Here is a 14,557-nt window from a genome sequence, read left to right as displayed (position 1 = left end):
TTCGATCTCGGATACAGCTATTGGTCTCTCAAGACTTTCTCTAACGTCGTCATCCAACCTTGGCATCTCGCTCATGAATTCACTCTCGAAGACCAGTCCAGAACGCGTCACATTGCCGAACAATTCGCGATAGTGCTCCACAAAAGCTTTCTCAATCGACGAAGCGTCTGACGTCACCTCGTTTTGAAGACGTATCTATTGGATCTCATTTCTTGACGCGTGACGCTTTTCATCGCTCATTGCCCGTTTGTTTGGTATCTCACCCATCCATAGGCGTTCGCTTCTAGCGCGTATAACTGCTGCTTTTTATCGCTCTTCGTCGATAACTTCAAGCTCGCGTCTTACTTTCTTTACGTTTTCAGCTAATAGATCGTGACCCGCATTTTCTGCGCTTGACAGATATTCTAGCTGTCTTTGCAGCTCTCTTTGTTTCTGTAATTTATCGTGCTGAAGGCTGCTTCCTCTTTCTATTGCAATGAACTTAACTTGAATCTTAAATTCCTCCCATGTGACAGTAAAATATTCATCCTCATTTGTCATCAACTCTGTTATCTTTTCCTTAACTCTTCGCACAAATGGTTCATCATCAAGCAGCTTTTCGTTGAATTTCCACATGTTCCAGTTGAATCGTGTTCTTTTAACTTTTTCCCCAATCGAGAAGCTTACCAAGCTATGGTCCGTGAACGATTGCGGTGCGACGTTATAACTATTACAAAGGGTGATCAAGACGTCAGAAACATACACTCTGTCCAGCCTTGCTCGGCTATTTCGCTGAATGTGCGTGTACTGCGAAATGATACCATCAGTGAGGACTAGGCCCACATCTTCTAAGTTGTGGTTTTCAATTAGTCTGCTCAAAAGGAGAGCACTTTTATCGCGAACCCTTTCCCTTTTTAGTCGGTCTTCCGGAGAACACACACAGTTAAAATCACCAAGAAATATGACGAAGCGATCACATTTTAGATATTGCTCGATAGATTCAAAAAACAAAAATCGATCATTCACATTGTTTGGCGCATAAACGCATACGAGCCGCCACAAATCGTGAGAAAAAGAAAAATCTACAATAAGCAAGCGGCCAGTTTCAGAAACAGTTACACTTTCTTCAATGGTACCAGCACTCTTCCGTATTAACAACGCACATCCGCCTGATGTGCCATTCGCATGGCACACGCACACATTGTAATGCTCCGTGAAAGGCGTCACCATGCGATCGGTCTGCTCTTGGGTTTCTACCTTAGTTTCTTGTAAGGCAACTACATCGAGTTCCTTCTCCATACACAAGCGGCTAAGTTGATATTGCCTCCTTCGCGCTCCAAGGCCACGAACATTTAACGTGACAAATCTCAGTGCTCTCTCTAGTTTCCCCGCCATTTATCTGCAAAAGCAAGCCGATCGCACGGTGCCGCTAAAGAACAAGCGATCCGGACACACTGTAGAAAAAAATTGCATGCATAACGTTTGCACTGAAAACCGCTCGATCCACACGCGTACCTTTAGAGCGTACGCGAAGCCCGATTCCAAAAAGGACGCCATGTCTTCACGTCGTTAGTCCGGGCGCCCCATTAGGCGCCGGGTCCTACTTACGCGGTTTTGCCGCCGGTCGTCTGTCCGGCGGGATGTTTGGCTTCAGGCGCACGGGCACACGACGACCCGCCTGCGCTTTTGGCGGCGGCTCGTCTTTGGCCCCGTTGTCAAGGTTGCCGTCCAGGTTGCCGTCCAGGTTGCCGGTCGAGTCCCTCGCTCTTTTCATAGCCGCATTGCTTGCACTCGATTCTTCGACGTCCATCAAGGAAGTTACCGGTCCGTGCTCCGTGGCGGTCTCCTCGGCAGCGGTGGATTTTGCGGCCGATTCTTCTTTGGCTCCTTCGTCGCACGCCCTTTGCACTGCATCTTTCGGGCCCGTAGGCAGCACATTTACCACCTTCTTGGAATTAGCCGCGGGCACAGAAGGTGTTGCGACTGTGTCCGCCGGTGGTACTAGCACGCGGGAAGCCTCATCAACGTCAGCCTCGTCCATTAACAGGTCAGCCACGTCCTCTCGGAGAGCAGGTCCTGCGACGGATGCGTAAGTCTTAACACATTCCGTATCCTGGTGGCCGTAGCGACGCCATACTGCACATCTCGGGACGCGGCAGTCACGTCGGACATGTCCGGTGTTTCGGCACTTCAGGCAAAGGGGTGCTCTGCCGGGTACCACAACTAGGGTCTGCTCACCAGCTACACGAAGTTGATGGGGCAGGTCTTCTATGGTCATACCCGTCTTCAGAACCAGGGACACCACCCGTGTCGACGATGCTTTATCTTGAACTCCTTGAACACGCCACTTTTCATGGAAAACGTCCGTGACCTTTCCGAACGGTAACAGGGCTGTCCGTATATCCTCGTCCGACACGTTATGAAGCATCCAATGCAGCTTCAGCCGCACGGCCTGATTGGCTGGATCAACGACAATGCACCGATGTTCATTCACCTTGAGGTTCTTGGTGCTTGAAAGCCTTTTCACGCCTTCGTCGCTCTTGAAAGTAACCGCCCAAACGTGGCTCATCTGATACGCCCCTAGGGCGATGACATCAGCAAGTAAGCCTAAGCTAGCCAACGCATCTCGGAAATGTTCCACACGATACGGCCTGGCACGCACATCCGCATGCAGAAAAACTGTATTTAAAACTATCCGACCTGTCGGCAATTGAGGCAGCAAAACTTGGTATTCCGGGTCTTCTGAGGCAAAACTCCTGGTACCGCGGCCCTGCTGGGCCGCTGAAGCCGCTCCTACGGAGCTCATGATCGGCACGTCCGCTCGCTAGCGCGGCAGAAAGCCGAATCCCCCGCGTGACAGGCGGGGATACTGGCCACTATACTAACGAGGAGACATGCGTGGTGTCAGCTAAAGCAGTATATAAAAGAGTTGAAAAAAAAATCGCGAATGAGTTGGCGCAATCGTGCCCACAAGTGGGAAAAAATAGAGACAGCTACTGGAGAGGTGCGCCGAGTGCACCGCCGCGAGCGCCTGCAAACAAGAAGGGAAAAAAAGAAACACTCCCCGTCGGGGAATCGAACCCCGGTCTCCCGCGTGACAGGCGGGGATACTGGCCACTATACTAACGGGGAGACATGCGTGGTGTCCGCTAAAGCAGTATATAAAAGAGTTGAAAAAAAAATCGCGAATGAGTTGGCGCAATCGTGCCCACAAGTGGGAAAAAAAATTACCGACGATTACGTTACTTCCTAATGCGAAATTTGAGCGCAGCAAATAAGCTGTTTCACCTTTTCGATAGATTGAGGCAAAGAAATCGAGCAACACATGTATGCGCTATCACAGAATTTTTTTTTTATTTTTCACACGTATTCCTTTAACAAAGACTCCACTAACAGTTCTTGACAGTCATGAAGGAAGCTTTGTGGTCGGAGAAATAGACTGATATATGTTCGACTTGGTACACCAATCCTTGATTCTCAAAGACGAGATCTATACAAGTGCCTCGCGAGGTTGTCACAGCCGTGGGACGCGTTACGAGCGAGAGGAACGGGATGTTCTCCCGCATAAGTGTTAGGAAATTGCTGTTTGTCTTTATGTCAACATTAAAGTCCCCCACTACTAACATCGGTGTGGATCGATGGACGGTTAATGCGAGTTGCAGGAAGTGCACGACGTCTTTCGTGAGTGCGGTAGGGGCGAAGTAGGCAGCTACTACCAGCAAGCCGTTGGGCAACTTTGCGGCGCACAGTTCGCCAACTTCAAAGTTCGAGCCGGCGCTTTGACAACCGGAGACTCGCAGGAAGGGGTGGGAGGGGGGCGGCGTGTACACCCAGCGGCAAACGATGGGGGCAGAAGCGCGTGCAGCAAGCGGACAACACGATAAAGGGAGGAGGGAAGAGATAGCAGCGACTGACTGATGCCGCTGACGCCGATAGTGAGTCAACCCCAGCTGCGGAGTTGGTTTCAGGGACAACGCCGCCGATGCCGACACAAACAATATGATACCCTCGCTTCCGCAGCGTTAAGAACCAGGGGGGGGGGGACCCTTTCCTCCTCTTTCTGCATGGCGGCGACGGTGTTCTATGCAGTCACGTTATCTTGACTCTCTAGCGGCGTCAGCGGCATCCAGCGGTATCAGTCGGTCGCTGCTAGCGCTGAGGGGATGAAAGGGGGGCGGAGCTGGTTACGAGGCCGACGACAACGCCGACGCGAAACCCAGGAACGGACGCCAAAGAGCTGCGCTCTAAAATAGAGACAGCTACTGGAGAGGAGCGCCGAGTGCACCGCCGCGAGCGCCTGCAAACAAGAAGGGAAAAAAAAGAAACACTCCCCGTCGGGGAATCGAACCCCGGTCTCCCGCGTGACAGGCGGGGATACTGGCCACTATACTAACGAGGAGACATGCGTGGTGTCAGCTAAAGCAGTATATACAAGAGTTGAAAAAAAATCGCGAATGAGTCGGCGCAATCGTGCCCACAAGTGGGAAAAAATAGAGAGAGCTACTGGAGAGGAGCACCGAGTGCACCGCCGCGAGCGCCTGCAAACAAGAAGGGAAAAAAAAACACTCCCCGTCGGGGAATCGAACCCCGGTCTCCCGCGTGACAGGCGGGGATACTGGCCACTATACTAACGAGGAGACATGCGTGGTGTCAGCTAAAGCAGTATATAAAAGAGTTGAAAAAAAATCGCGAATGAGTCGGCGCAATCGTGCCCACAAGTGGGAAAAAATAGAGAGAGCTACTGGAGAGGAGCGCCGAGTGCACCGCCGCGAGCGCCTGCAAACAAGAAGGGAAAAAAAAACACTCCCCGTCGGGGAATCGAACCCCGGTCTCCCGCGTGACAGGCGGGGATACTGGCCACTATACTAACGAGGAGACATGCGTGGTGTCAGCTAAAGCAGTATATAAAAGAGTTGAAAAAAAATCGCGAATGAGTCGGCGCAATCGTGCCCACAAGTGGGAAAAAATAGAGAGAGCTACTGGAGAGGAGCACCGAGTGCACCGCCGCGAGCGCCTGCAAACAAGAAGGGAAAAAAGAAACACTCCCCGTCGGGGAATCGAACCCCGGTCTCCCGCGTGACAGGCGGGGATACTGGCCACTATACTAACGAGGATTTTTTTTTCTTTATTGCCGGTTTGCAATCAATACAAATATGAACAAAACACTGCGAGAAAAAAATTTAAAAGCGTCTGCCACTCTGAGGCTGACGCGAGGCATTTAAAAGCACTTCATAGATGCCAACTCATCTAATACTGAAATCCAGTCACTGTCCTCGTTTCTGGCCTTGTACACTTCCCGCATGAGGACCATGCTCTCAATAAAGTTCTCCCTTGAAGACTGAATATTAATATGCTCATGACGTATCGCCATTCGTGTTTTCCATAGACTGTGTAGACACAATAACATCAACATATCATGAGGGACTCCATCGTCATTTGATGTAGGGAGAAAACGGATACCGTACGGCGTCACCGGTAGCTCCTTTTTTAATGTTCGTTGCAAAATGTCCCACAAGAATACTGCGTCTGGGCAGTCCAGGAACATGTGCTCTATGGTTTCTGGTTTTCTGCATATTAAACAGTTTACTGACCATGCCACAAACAAGCCTTTTTGTTCGAGCCATGGCTTAACCGGTAACGTTTCGCTGTGAAGTTGAAAGAAAAAGGACTTGGCTGACGAGCGCACCGGCATCCGCTTTACCCTCTTTAACACATGTCCTCCATTTTCTATACAAAACTTCGTCCTATAAATAGGTGTAGGCCGCAATGTGTCGAGAACATCTTTGTAGAGTTTCTTTCGCTTAACACTGCTTAAATACTCTAAAGAAAAACGCGCGCACAAGAATTGGTACGCCCATAGAACTTCACGCAGGAAGCCCTTGATAGTTGTTCTCGCTGGTCGTGTTGACACAATATAATTTGGTAAAGCGTCACTCAGACGCTCCTGAAACACAGTTAATAAAAATACGTTTTGTTGATCGCGCAAGAACATAAAACGTGAAACCACTTGCCTCAAAAACAAGTGAGCTAGGCCCAGGCCGCCTCGTTTAACCGATATGAACAAATTGGTGCGGCTGGTGCGTTCCCACACAGATCCCCAGATAAATACGGCAAATTCCCGGTGCAGTTTTTGTATGCTCGTTCTTGATGCGCATATGGCCTGCAGCACGAACCAAATCTTGGCGACGAGAAAGAGGTTGCATACGGTTGCTCTCGCGAACATGGAAAGGTCCCTCCCACCGAATTGTTTTGTCTTTTCCTTCACTTCTGTGCATTGCTCTTTCCAGTAATCTTTCGTGTCCCGAAAATGCTGTAGTGGTACACCGAGGTACGTCATAGGGGTAGTCGTCCACTGTACACTTTCCATTTCACTGGGAAAATGTTCCCAACCCCCATGCAATATGCCTACTGATTTTCCCCAATTAATGACACTGTCATGATATATGGTACGCGGGAATGGAAACATAAACATACGAAGACAGTGCGCCGTGCGGGGGCGAAGAGGACAGTGAATCTTGGCAAATACCCGCAAGAGAACCATCATCATCATCGACGCCGACTTGGGAGCGTAAGCAGTGGCGCCTCAAAAAGCGTGGCGCGAGAGTGTGGCCCGTGGCAAGTGGCGTGAGCAGTGCGCGAGGTTCGGCGGTCGACGGAAAACAGCTTCCTCGCTGGGCGTCTGGCCCATAGGAGCTATCGCCGACCGCGCCAATACGCCACACCCGAAACAACACTGTCGCCCGCTGGGAGGTTCCCTCGCCCCGCTCTTCCGCTGGGCACTGGTCCAGGAGGGCTGGCGGTCCGGAACCGGGGCGCTCGAGCATTCGGGTGAGCGGCCACAGGGCTACCCCGCCAGCTGTGGACGCGACCCGGTGACTGCGGCCGGCTACCTGAGCGCCGCGAGGCGGTCCGACCCGGCCGTCCTACACTGCTATCCGACCCGCCGGCCGGCACTGTTGTCCGACCCCGCTGGTCACGGTTGTCCGACCCGCCGGCCGACACTGTTGTCCGACCCCGCTGGCCGGTACCAGTTCAACGAGGTCTCAGACACGGCGACACACGCTTACGCCGGAACTGTAGGCCAAACATAATCCACCGTTCCATAGATATAGTGCATGTCGCCTATGAGGCATTTTGGGACATTGTCACGTGTGTGTGCCGTTATCTGTGTTGTGTACGTCAATACATGTCTGATGTGTGTTTTTGCTTTGGCGTGCTGCTTCTCCCTTTTTCTGGAGTGACCCGGCCCCAATAACATCACAGACACTTCCTGACATTTTACAAAAACCTTTGGCCACATCAACCGCTTTATTAACGCTTTCTTTATCCCGGCAGAACACTGCTACGTCATCTGCGTATGCTAGTATCTTTATTTCACTCGTGCCTACCCTATAACCTACGATTTCACTACACAAAAGTACCTTTAAACAAAATGGCTCTAAATATAATGCAAAAAGCAAAGGTGACAAACAGCAACCTTGTCTCAAAGAAGATTGGATTTGTATATTTTCTGATAGTGTATTATTAATTATAATCTTAGAAACTATTTGATCATAACACATTTTAATACCTTCTAGTAACATACATCCAACGTTCACATGTTCAAGTATAAGAAAAAGGATTTTATGCGCCACCCTATCGAATGCCTTTTCAAGGTCCAACTGTAATATTGCCACCATCTCTGAAAAGGCATCACAACACTCAAGGACCGTGCGTACCACATGAATGTTTGTCATAATGGAACGTCCTTTTATTCCACACGTTTGGTGTGGTCCAACTAACTTCTGTATGACCGACTGTAGTCGCCCCCCGAGAACTTTCGTGTATATCTTGTAGTCTGTATTTGTAAGGCTAATGGGACGATATGCCCGCACCGAGAGTAGAGTTTGAGGGTCTTGACTCTTTGGTATTAATACCACATGGCTCTCACGAAACGAAGGTGGTAGAACTTGTTTCTCATATGCCTCATTAATTACCTGATGCAAAATTATTGCCATTTCCTTTTTAAACGCCTTATAAAATGCTGCGCCTAATCCGTCAGGCCCTGGCGCTTTACCTACATCTAACTCTTTTATTGCTTGTTCTATTTCTGCGATAGTAATTGGCTGCTCAAGGTTCAGCCTTGCGTCCTCATCCAACTTTAATAATAATAATAATAATAATATTTGGGGTTTTACGTGCCAAAACCACTTTCTGATTATGAGGCACGCCGTAGTGGAGGACTCCGGAAATTTTGACCACCAGGGGTTCTTTAACGTGCACCTAAAGCTAAGCACACGGGTGTTTTCGCATTTCGCCCCCATCGAAATGCGGCCGCCGTGGCCGGGATTCGATCCCGCGACCTCGTGCTCAGCAGCCCAACACCATAGCCACTGAGCAACCACGGCGGGTGTCATCCAACTTTGGAAGCAGCGTTAAAAATTCACTATCGAAGCCTTTCGAGTGCTCGCGTTTACTGCCTAACAACTCGCTGTAATATTCATAAAAGGCCTGCTGAATGTGTTGGTTTTCATGTACAATTGCGTTTCCATATGTGATGGCCCTTATCTCCTTTCGTGAAGCGTAGCCTTTTTCGTCCGACAGAGCTCTTTTGGTCAGTACTTCACCGCACCATAATCTTTCTGCGCGCGCACGTATAACCGCACCACGATATTTCTCTTGATCGCCGCTTTCTAACTGAGCTTTTACTTCTTTTATTCCTTTCGCAAAGCTGCCTGGGCAAGCACCTTCCATTGTTAAGTAGAAGTTAAGTTGACACTGCAACTCTCTTTCTTTTCTTTGTTCCTCCCGTCGTAAGGTGCATGATCTTTCCATTGCCATTAACTTCGTTTCCTGCTTGAACCATTCCCATGCTTCTGCAATAGTTTGATGGTCCTTTTCTAATAGGTTATGAATATGATCTTTAATTTTCTGAACAAAAACATCATCATCTAGTAGTTTAGAGTTTAATTTCCATAACGCCCAATTAAATTTTGGTTTTCTAGGGCCCAACGCAAACATAACTAAACAGTGGTCACTATATGACACAGATTTTACCTCATAGTTGCTACACATTGGAATCAAATCAGCAGACATATACACTCGGTCTAATCGTGCGTGGCTGACTCCTTGAAAATGCGTGAACCTTGTATTCGTACCATTTCCCATGACATGGCCCACATCTACCAGATTCACTTCGCCAACAATTTCGGCTAAAAATTGCGCGCTTGCGTCGTGCACCGGCGGGCTTAGCACTCTGTCCTCAGCGTAACACACACAGTTGAAATCCCCCATCAATAAAATGTTGGTTTGACAATTCAATTGGCTTTTAAGGCATTGAAAGAAAACCTTGCGTTCACATTCCTTGTTAGGTGCATACACACATATCGCTCGCCACTTCACTGCTCCCATAACAAAGTCGCACACTATTTGTCGTCCATTAACATCACAAACCACGCTTTCAATAACTACGTCCAGAGAACCGCGAACAAAAAGGGCGCACCCACCAGACCTCCCGACACAATGTGACACACAAACATAATACCGCGGACGAAAAGTCGCTACCATACGTTCCGTTCCTTCTTCACTTTCGATTTTAGTTTCTTGCACTGCGATAATGTCAAGATCGGTTTCCATGAACAGCCTGCTTAGCTGGTACTGTTTACGTTTAGAACCAAGGCCCCTTACATTTATACTTCCAACACGTAACGCGACATTAGTGGAATTCATTTTGTTATGAAGAAGGAAAAGACCGGTCATGGCCTACATTCACTGCACATAACTCGCTGCACACTCACGTTTACTGGCATAGCGCAGCGAAAACCATCCTCTGGACTGTCGTTGTTGGATGCCATATCTATGAATTTCCATCGCGACACTTGCGTCTTGTAGCAGTAACCCGCTACCCCACCATTCCTCGGCACACCCCCCTCCCCCCACCCCACAAAAAAATAAATAAAAGGAAAACGGAAAGCGTCTGTAGGCACATTCTCATGCTATGTCGGCGTTGACGCCGACGGTTTCCTATTGGGCGGCACATTCGGCGCCGGCTTCAAAGTCGGTCGTCGGACGTTGGTCGTCTTCAAAGGCGGCTCGCTTTGAACCGCTTTGATTTTTCCTGGTTCGCCGTCATTGCTCTCCTCAAGGGACCTCTTCGGCGCCGTACCACTTGGGCCACTGGTGTCCATAGGGGTTGCCTTCTCCGCTTCCGTCTTCTTTTTGTCTTTGCTGCTGTCCTTTGTGGCGACCTTAGTCACTGCGTCCTTGGCAGACTTTTCCGTGTCCGCCTCTGTTCTTTGCACTTTATCGTCCTTTCCATGCTTGACAGTGCTGCTGGCCCCGTCAGGCTTAGCGAGGACTTTTGCCTTTGAGCCTTGCGTAACGTCGGACCCACCAGCCGCTTCCTCGGCATCAGCGGCATCCATGACGTGCTCTTGTAACACCTCGTCAGACTTTGCGGGGCCTGCGATGTTCGCATACGTCCGCACACACTGGCTGTCGTCGTGGCCAAAGCGCCGGCAAATAGCGCAGCGTGGTACGCGACAATCCCTCCTGATATGTCCCGTGCGGTTGCACCTCAAGCATAAGGGAGCCCTTCCAGGGACTACGAGAAGTGCCAACATACCGGCTACTCGAAACTGATGTGGCAGATCCTCAATGGTCACGCCCGCCTTCAGCTTCAAGGTTACGGTGCGCGTTGTCGAACCTTTGTCCGTGATGCCTTGCACACGCCAGCGTTGTCTGGTCACGTCTCCGGCTTTTCCATATGCTGCGGGTGCCGCGCGTACGTCTTCGTCTGGAACATGGTGAAGGAGCCAGAAAACCTTCACGCGTATCTCCTGGTTAGCCGGGTCCAACACTAGGCACCTTCTTTCCTTCACCTCAGCTTCGCCGCACGCCAACATTTTTTTTGTAGATTCCGAGTTCCTGAACGTAACCGCCCAAACGTGGTTCATCTGGAACGCACCCAAGGTGACAACCTCGGGCAGTAGTCCCAGACGAGCCAGCATGTCCCGGAAATCTTCGGCACGAAAAGGTCTTGCCGTCACGTATTCAAAACGCATGGTCCTGTAGGCAATTGCGGCAAAACAACTTGGTATTCTTTGTCTTCATCGCCAATAAACCTGTTTCCGCGGCTCGGCTGAGCCGCAAACACCGCCCCACCGGAGCAAGTCATTCTGCGTCCGCACCGATCGGTAGCCGGAAGTAGAATCACTATACTAACGAGGAGACATGCATGGTGTCAGCTAAAGCAGTGTATAAAAGAGTTGAAAAAAAATCGCGAATGAGTCGGCGCAATCGTGCCCACAAGTGGGAAAAAATAGCGACAGCTACTGGAGAGGAGCGCCGAGTGCACCGCCGCGAGCGCCTGCAAACAAGAAGGGAAAAAAAGAAACACTCCCCGTCGGGGAATCGAACCCCGGTCTCCCGCGTGACAGGCGGGGATACTGGCCACTATACTAACGAGGAGACATGCGTGGTGTCAGCTAAAGCAGTATATAAAAGAGTTGAAAAAAAAATCGCGAATAAGTCGGCGCAATCGTGCCCACAAGTGGGAAAAAATAGAGAGAGCTACTGGAGAGGAGCGCCGAGTGCACCGCCGCGAGCGCCTGCAAACAAGAAGGGATAAAAAGAAACACTCCCCGTCGGGGAATCGAACCCCGGTCTCCCGCGTGACAGGCGGGGATACTGGCCACTATACTAACGAGGAGACATGCGTGGTGTCAGCTAAAGCAGTATATAAAAGAGTTGAAAAAAAATCGCGAATGAGTCGGCGCAATCGTGCCCACAAGTGGGAAAAAATAGAGAGAGCTACTGGAGAGGAGCGCCGAGTGCACCGCCGCGAGCGCCTGCAAACAAGGAGGGAAAAAAAGAAACACTCCCCGTCGGGGAATCGAACCCCGGTCTCCCGCGTGACAGGCGGGGATACTGGCCACTAAACTAACGAGGAGACATGCGTGGTGTCAGCTAAAGCAGTATATAAAAGAGTTGAAAAAAAATCGCGAATGAGTCGGCGCAATCGTGCCCACAAGTGGGAAAAAATAGCGACAGCTACTGGAGAGGAGCGCCGAGTGCACCGCCGCGAGCGCCTGCAAACAAGAAGGGAAAAAAAGAAACACTCCCCGTCGGGGAATCGAACCCCGGTCTCCCGCGTGACAGGCGGGGATACTGGCCACTATACTAACGAGGAGACATGCGTGGTGTCAGCTAAAGCAGTATATAAAAGAGTTGAAAAAAAATCGCGAATGAGTCGGCGCAATCGTGCCCACAAGTGGGAAAAAATAGAGAGAGCTACTGGAGAGGAGCGCCGAGTGCACCGCCGCGAGCGCCTGCAAACAAGAAGGGAAAAAAAGAAACACTCCCCGTCGGGGAATCGAACCCCGGTCTCCCGCGTGACAGGCGGGGATACTGGCCACTATACTAACGAGGAGACATGCGTGGTGTCAGCTAAAGCAGTATATAAAAGAGTTGAAAAAAAATCGCGAATGAGTCGGCGCAATCGTGCCCACAAGTGGGAAAAAATAGAGAGAGCTACTGGAGAGGAGCGCCGAGTGCACCGCCGCGAGCGCCTGCAAACAAGAAGGGAAAAAAAGAAACACTCCCCGTCGGGGAATCGAACCCCGGTCTCCCGCGTGACAGGCGGGGATACTGGCCACTATACTAACGAGGAGACATGCGTGGTGTCAGCTAAAGCAGTATATAAAAGAGTTGAAAAAAAATCGCGAATGAGTCGGCGCAATCGTGCCCACAAGTGGGAAAAAATAGAGAGAGCTACTGGAGAGGAGCGCCGAGTGCACCGCCGCGAGCGCCTGCAAACAAGAAGGGAAAAAAAGAAACACTCCCCGTCGGGGAATCGAACCCCGGTCTCCCGCGTGACAGGCGGGGATACTGGCCACTATACTAACGAGGAGACATGCGTGGTGTCAGCTAAAGCAGTATATAAAAGAGTTGAAAAAAAATCGCGAATGAGTCGGCGCAATTGTGCCCACAAGTGGGAAAAAATAGCGACAGCTACTGGAGAGGAGCGCCGAGTGCACCGCCGCGAGCGCCTGCAAACAAGAAGGGAAAAAAAAGAAACACTCCCCGTCGGGGAATCGAACCCCGGTCTCCCGCGTGACAGGCGGGGATACTGGCCACTATACTAACGAGGAGACATGCGTGGTGTCAGCTAAAGCAGTATATAAAAGAGTTGAAAAAAAATCGCGAATGAGTCGGCGCAATCGTGCCCACAAGTGGGAAAAAATAGAGAGAGCTACTGGAGAGGAGCGCCGAGTGCACCGCCGCGAGCGCCTGCAAACAAGAAGGGAAAAAAAGAAACACTCCCCGTCGGGGAATCGAACCCCGGTCTCCCGCGTGACAGGCGGGGATACTGGCCACTATACTAACGAGGAGACATGCGTGGTGTCAGCTAAAGCAGTATATAAAAGAGTTGAAAAAAAATCGCGAATGAGTCGGCGCAATCGTGCCCACAAGTGGGAAAAAATAGAGAGAGCTACTGGAGAGGAGCGCCGAGTGCACCGCCGCGAGCGCCTGCAAACAAGAAGGGAAAAAAAGAAACACTCCCCGTCGGGGAATCGAACCCCGGTCTCCCGCGTGACAGGCGGGGATACTGGCCACTATACTAACGAGGAGACATGCGTGGTGTCAGCTAAAGCAGTATATAAAAGAGTTGAAAAAAAATCGCGAATGAGTTGGTGCAATCGTGCCCACAAGTGGGAAAAAATAGCGACAGCTACTGGAGAGGAGCGCCGAGTGCACCGCCGCGAGCGCCTGCAAACAAGAAGGGAAAAAAAAGAAACACTCCCCGTCGGGGAATCGAACCCCGGTCTCCCGCGTGACAGGCGGGGATACTGGCCACTATACTAACGGGGAGACATGCATGGTGTCAGCTAAAGCAGTGTATAAAAGAGTTGAAAAAAATCGCGAATGAGTTGGCGCAATCGTGCCCACAAGTGGGAAAAAATAGCGACAGCTACTGGAGAGGAGCGCCGAGTGCACCGCCGCGAGCGCCTGCAAACAAGAAGGGAAAAAAAAGAAACACTCCCCGTCGGGGAATCGAACCCCGGTCTCCCGCGTGACAGGCGGGGATACTGGCCACTATACTAACGGGGAGACATGCATGGTGTCAGCTAAAGCAGTGTATAAAAGAGTTGAAAAAAAATCGCGAATGAGTTGGCGCAATCGTGCCCACAAGTGGGAAAAAATAGAGAGAGCTACTGGAGAGGAGCGCCGAGTGCACCGCCGCGAGCGCCTGCAAACAAGAAGGGAAAAAAAAGAAACACTCCCCGTCGGGGAATCGAACCCCGGTCTCCCGCGTGACAGGCGGGGATACTGGCCACTATACTAACGGGGAGACATGCATGGTGTCAGCTAAAGCAGTGTATAAAAGAGTTGAAAAAAATCGCGAATGAGTTGGCGCAATCGTGCCCACAAGTGGGAAAAAATAGCGACAGCTACTGGAGAGGAGCGCCGAGTGCACCGCCGCGAGCGCCTGCAAACAAGAAGGGAAAAAAAGAAACACTCCCCGTCGGGGAATCGAACCCCGGTCTCCCGCGTGACAGGCGGGGATACTGGCCACTATACTAACGAGGAGTTTTTT

General features: G+C 50.7%; 1 protein-coding gene and 19 non-coding genes across 20 annotated transcripts in view; all 20 read right to left on the bottom strand.

Moving 5' to 3' along the window:
- The window catches only part of LOC135920590 (uncharacterized), an 80,867-nt gene extending 78,074 nt beyond the window's left edge, over positions 1-2,793 (bottom strand). Inside the window, exon 1 of the mRNA XM_065454909.2 lies at positions 1,588-2,793. Coding sequence (XP_065310981.2) covers positions 1,588-2,785 — 1,198 coding nt within the window. The 5' untranslated portion in view covers positions 2,786-2,793. The remainder of the gene's footprint in view (positions 1-1,587) is intronic.
- A 246-nt stretch (positions 2,794-3,039) lies between these two features.
- TRNAD-GUC (transfer RNA aspartic acid (anticodon GUC)) lies at positions 3,040-3,111 on the bottom strand. The gene has a single exon. It is a non-coding gene; the product is annotated as a tRNA-Asp (tRNA).
- Positions 3,112-4,306: 1,195 nt separating this feature from the next.
- On the bottom strand, positions 4,307-4,378 carry TRNAD-GUC (transfer RNA aspartic acid (anticodon GUC)). The gene has a single exon. It is a non-coding gene; the product is annotated as a tRNA-Asp (tRNA).
- A 166-nt stretch (positions 4,379-4,544) lies between these two features.
- TRNAD-GUC (transfer RNA aspartic acid (anticodon GUC)) lies at positions 4,545-4,616 on the bottom strand. The gene has a single exon. It is a non-coding gene; the product is annotated as a tRNA-Asp (tRNA).
- A 166-nt stretch (positions 4,617-4,782) lies between these two features.
- TRNAD-GUC (transfer RNA aspartic acid (anticodon GUC)) lies at positions 4,783-4,854 on the bottom strand. The gene has a single exon. It is a non-coding gene; the product is annotated as a tRNA-Asp (tRNA).
- Positions 4,855-5,021: 167 nt separating this feature from the next.
- On the bottom strand, positions 5,022-5,093 carry TRNAD-GUC (transfer RNA aspartic acid (anticodon GUC)). Its single transcript has one exon. It is a non-coding gene; the product is annotated as a tRNA-Asp (tRNA).
- A 6,262-nt stretch (positions 5,094-11,355) lies between these two features.
- TRNAD-GUC (transfer RNA aspartic acid (anticodon GUC)) lies at positions 11,356-11,427 on the bottom strand. The gene has a single exon. It is a non-coding gene; the product is annotated as a tRNA-Asp (tRNA).
- A 169-nt stretch (positions 11,428-11,596) lies between these two features.
- TRNAD-GUC (transfer RNA aspartic acid (anticodon GUC)) lies at positions 11,597-11,668 on the bottom strand. The gene has a single exon. It is a non-coding gene; the product is annotated as a tRNA-Asp (tRNA).
- Positions 11,669-11,836: 168 nt separating this feature from the next.
- TRNAD-GUC (transfer RNA aspartic acid (anticodon GUC)) lies at positions 11,837-11,908 on the bottom strand. Its single transcript has one exon. It is a non-coding gene; the product is annotated as a tRNA-Asp (tRNA).
- Positions 11,909-12,076: 168 nt separating this feature from the next.
- On the bottom strand, positions 12,077-12,148 carry TRNAD-GUC (transfer RNA aspartic acid (anticodon GUC)). The gene has a single exon. It is a non-coding gene; the product is annotated as a tRNA-Asp (tRNA).
- A 168-nt stretch (positions 12,149-12,316) lies between these two features.
- Positions 12,317-12,388, bottom strand: TRNAD-GUC (transfer RNA aspartic acid (anticodon GUC)). The gene has a single exon. It is a non-coding gene; the product is annotated as a tRNA-Asp (tRNA).
- Positions 12,389-12,556: 168 nt separating this feature from the next.
- Positions 12,557-12,628, bottom strand: TRNAD-GUC (transfer RNA aspartic acid (anticodon GUC)). The gene has a single exon. It is a non-coding gene; the product is annotated as a tRNA-Asp (tRNA).
- A 168-nt stretch (positions 12,629-12,796) lies between these two features.
- Positions 12,797-12,868, bottom strand: TRNAD-GUC (transfer RNA aspartic acid (anticodon GUC)). Its single transcript has one exon. It is a non-coding gene; the product is annotated as a tRNA-Asp (tRNA).
- Positions 12,869-13,037: 169 nt separating this feature from the next.
- Positions 13,038-13,109, bottom strand: TRNAD-GUC (transfer RNA aspartic acid (anticodon GUC)). The gene has a single exon. It is a non-coding gene; the product is annotated as a tRNA-Asp (tRNA).
- A 168-nt stretch (positions 13,110-13,277) lies between these two features.
- TRNAD-GUC (transfer RNA aspartic acid (anticodon GUC)) lies at positions 13,278-13,349 on the bottom strand. Its single transcript has one exon. It is a non-coding gene; the product is annotated as a tRNA-Asp (tRNA).
- Positions 13,350-13,517: 168 nt separating this feature from the next.
- Positions 13,518-13,589, bottom strand: TRNAD-GUC (transfer RNA aspartic acid (anticodon GUC)). Its single transcript has one exon. It is a non-coding gene; the product is annotated as a tRNA-Asp (tRNA).
- Positions 13,590-13,758: 169 nt separating this feature from the next.
- On the bottom strand, positions 13,759-13,830 carry TRNAD-GUC (transfer RNA aspartic acid (anticodon GUC)). The gene has a single exon. It is a non-coding gene; the product is annotated as a tRNA-Asp (tRNA).
- A 168-nt stretch (positions 13,831-13,998) lies between these two features.
- Positions 13,999-14,070, bottom strand: TRNAD-GUC (transfer RNA aspartic acid (anticodon GUC)). Its single transcript has one exon. It is a non-coding gene; the product is annotated as a tRNA-Asp (tRNA).
- Positions 14,071-14,239: 169 nt separating this feature from the next.
- TRNAD-GUC (transfer RNA aspartic acid (anticodon GUC)) lies at positions 14,240-14,311 on the bottom strand. Its single transcript has one exon. It is a non-coding gene; the product is annotated as a tRNA-Asp (tRNA).
- A 167-nt stretch (positions 14,312-14,478) lies between these two features.
- On the bottom strand, positions 14,479-14,550 carry TRNAD-GUC (transfer RNA aspartic acid (anticodon GUC)). The gene has a single exon. It is a non-coding gene; the product is annotated as a tRNA-Asp (tRNA).
- Positions 14,551-14,557: the final 7 nt, after the last annotated feature.

This window comes from Dermacentor albipictus, chromosome 3, assembly GCF_038994185.2.
Source record: "Dermacentor albipictus isolate Rhodes 1998 colony chromosome 3, USDA_Dalb.pri_finalv2, whole genome shotgun sequence".
Lineage (NCBI taxonomy): Eukaryota > Metazoa > Arthropoda > Arachnida > Ixodida > Ixodidae > Dermacentor > Dermacentor albipictus.
Note: the sequence above shows the minus strand (reverse complement) of the source record. Positions and strands in the feature narration are given on the sequence as shown.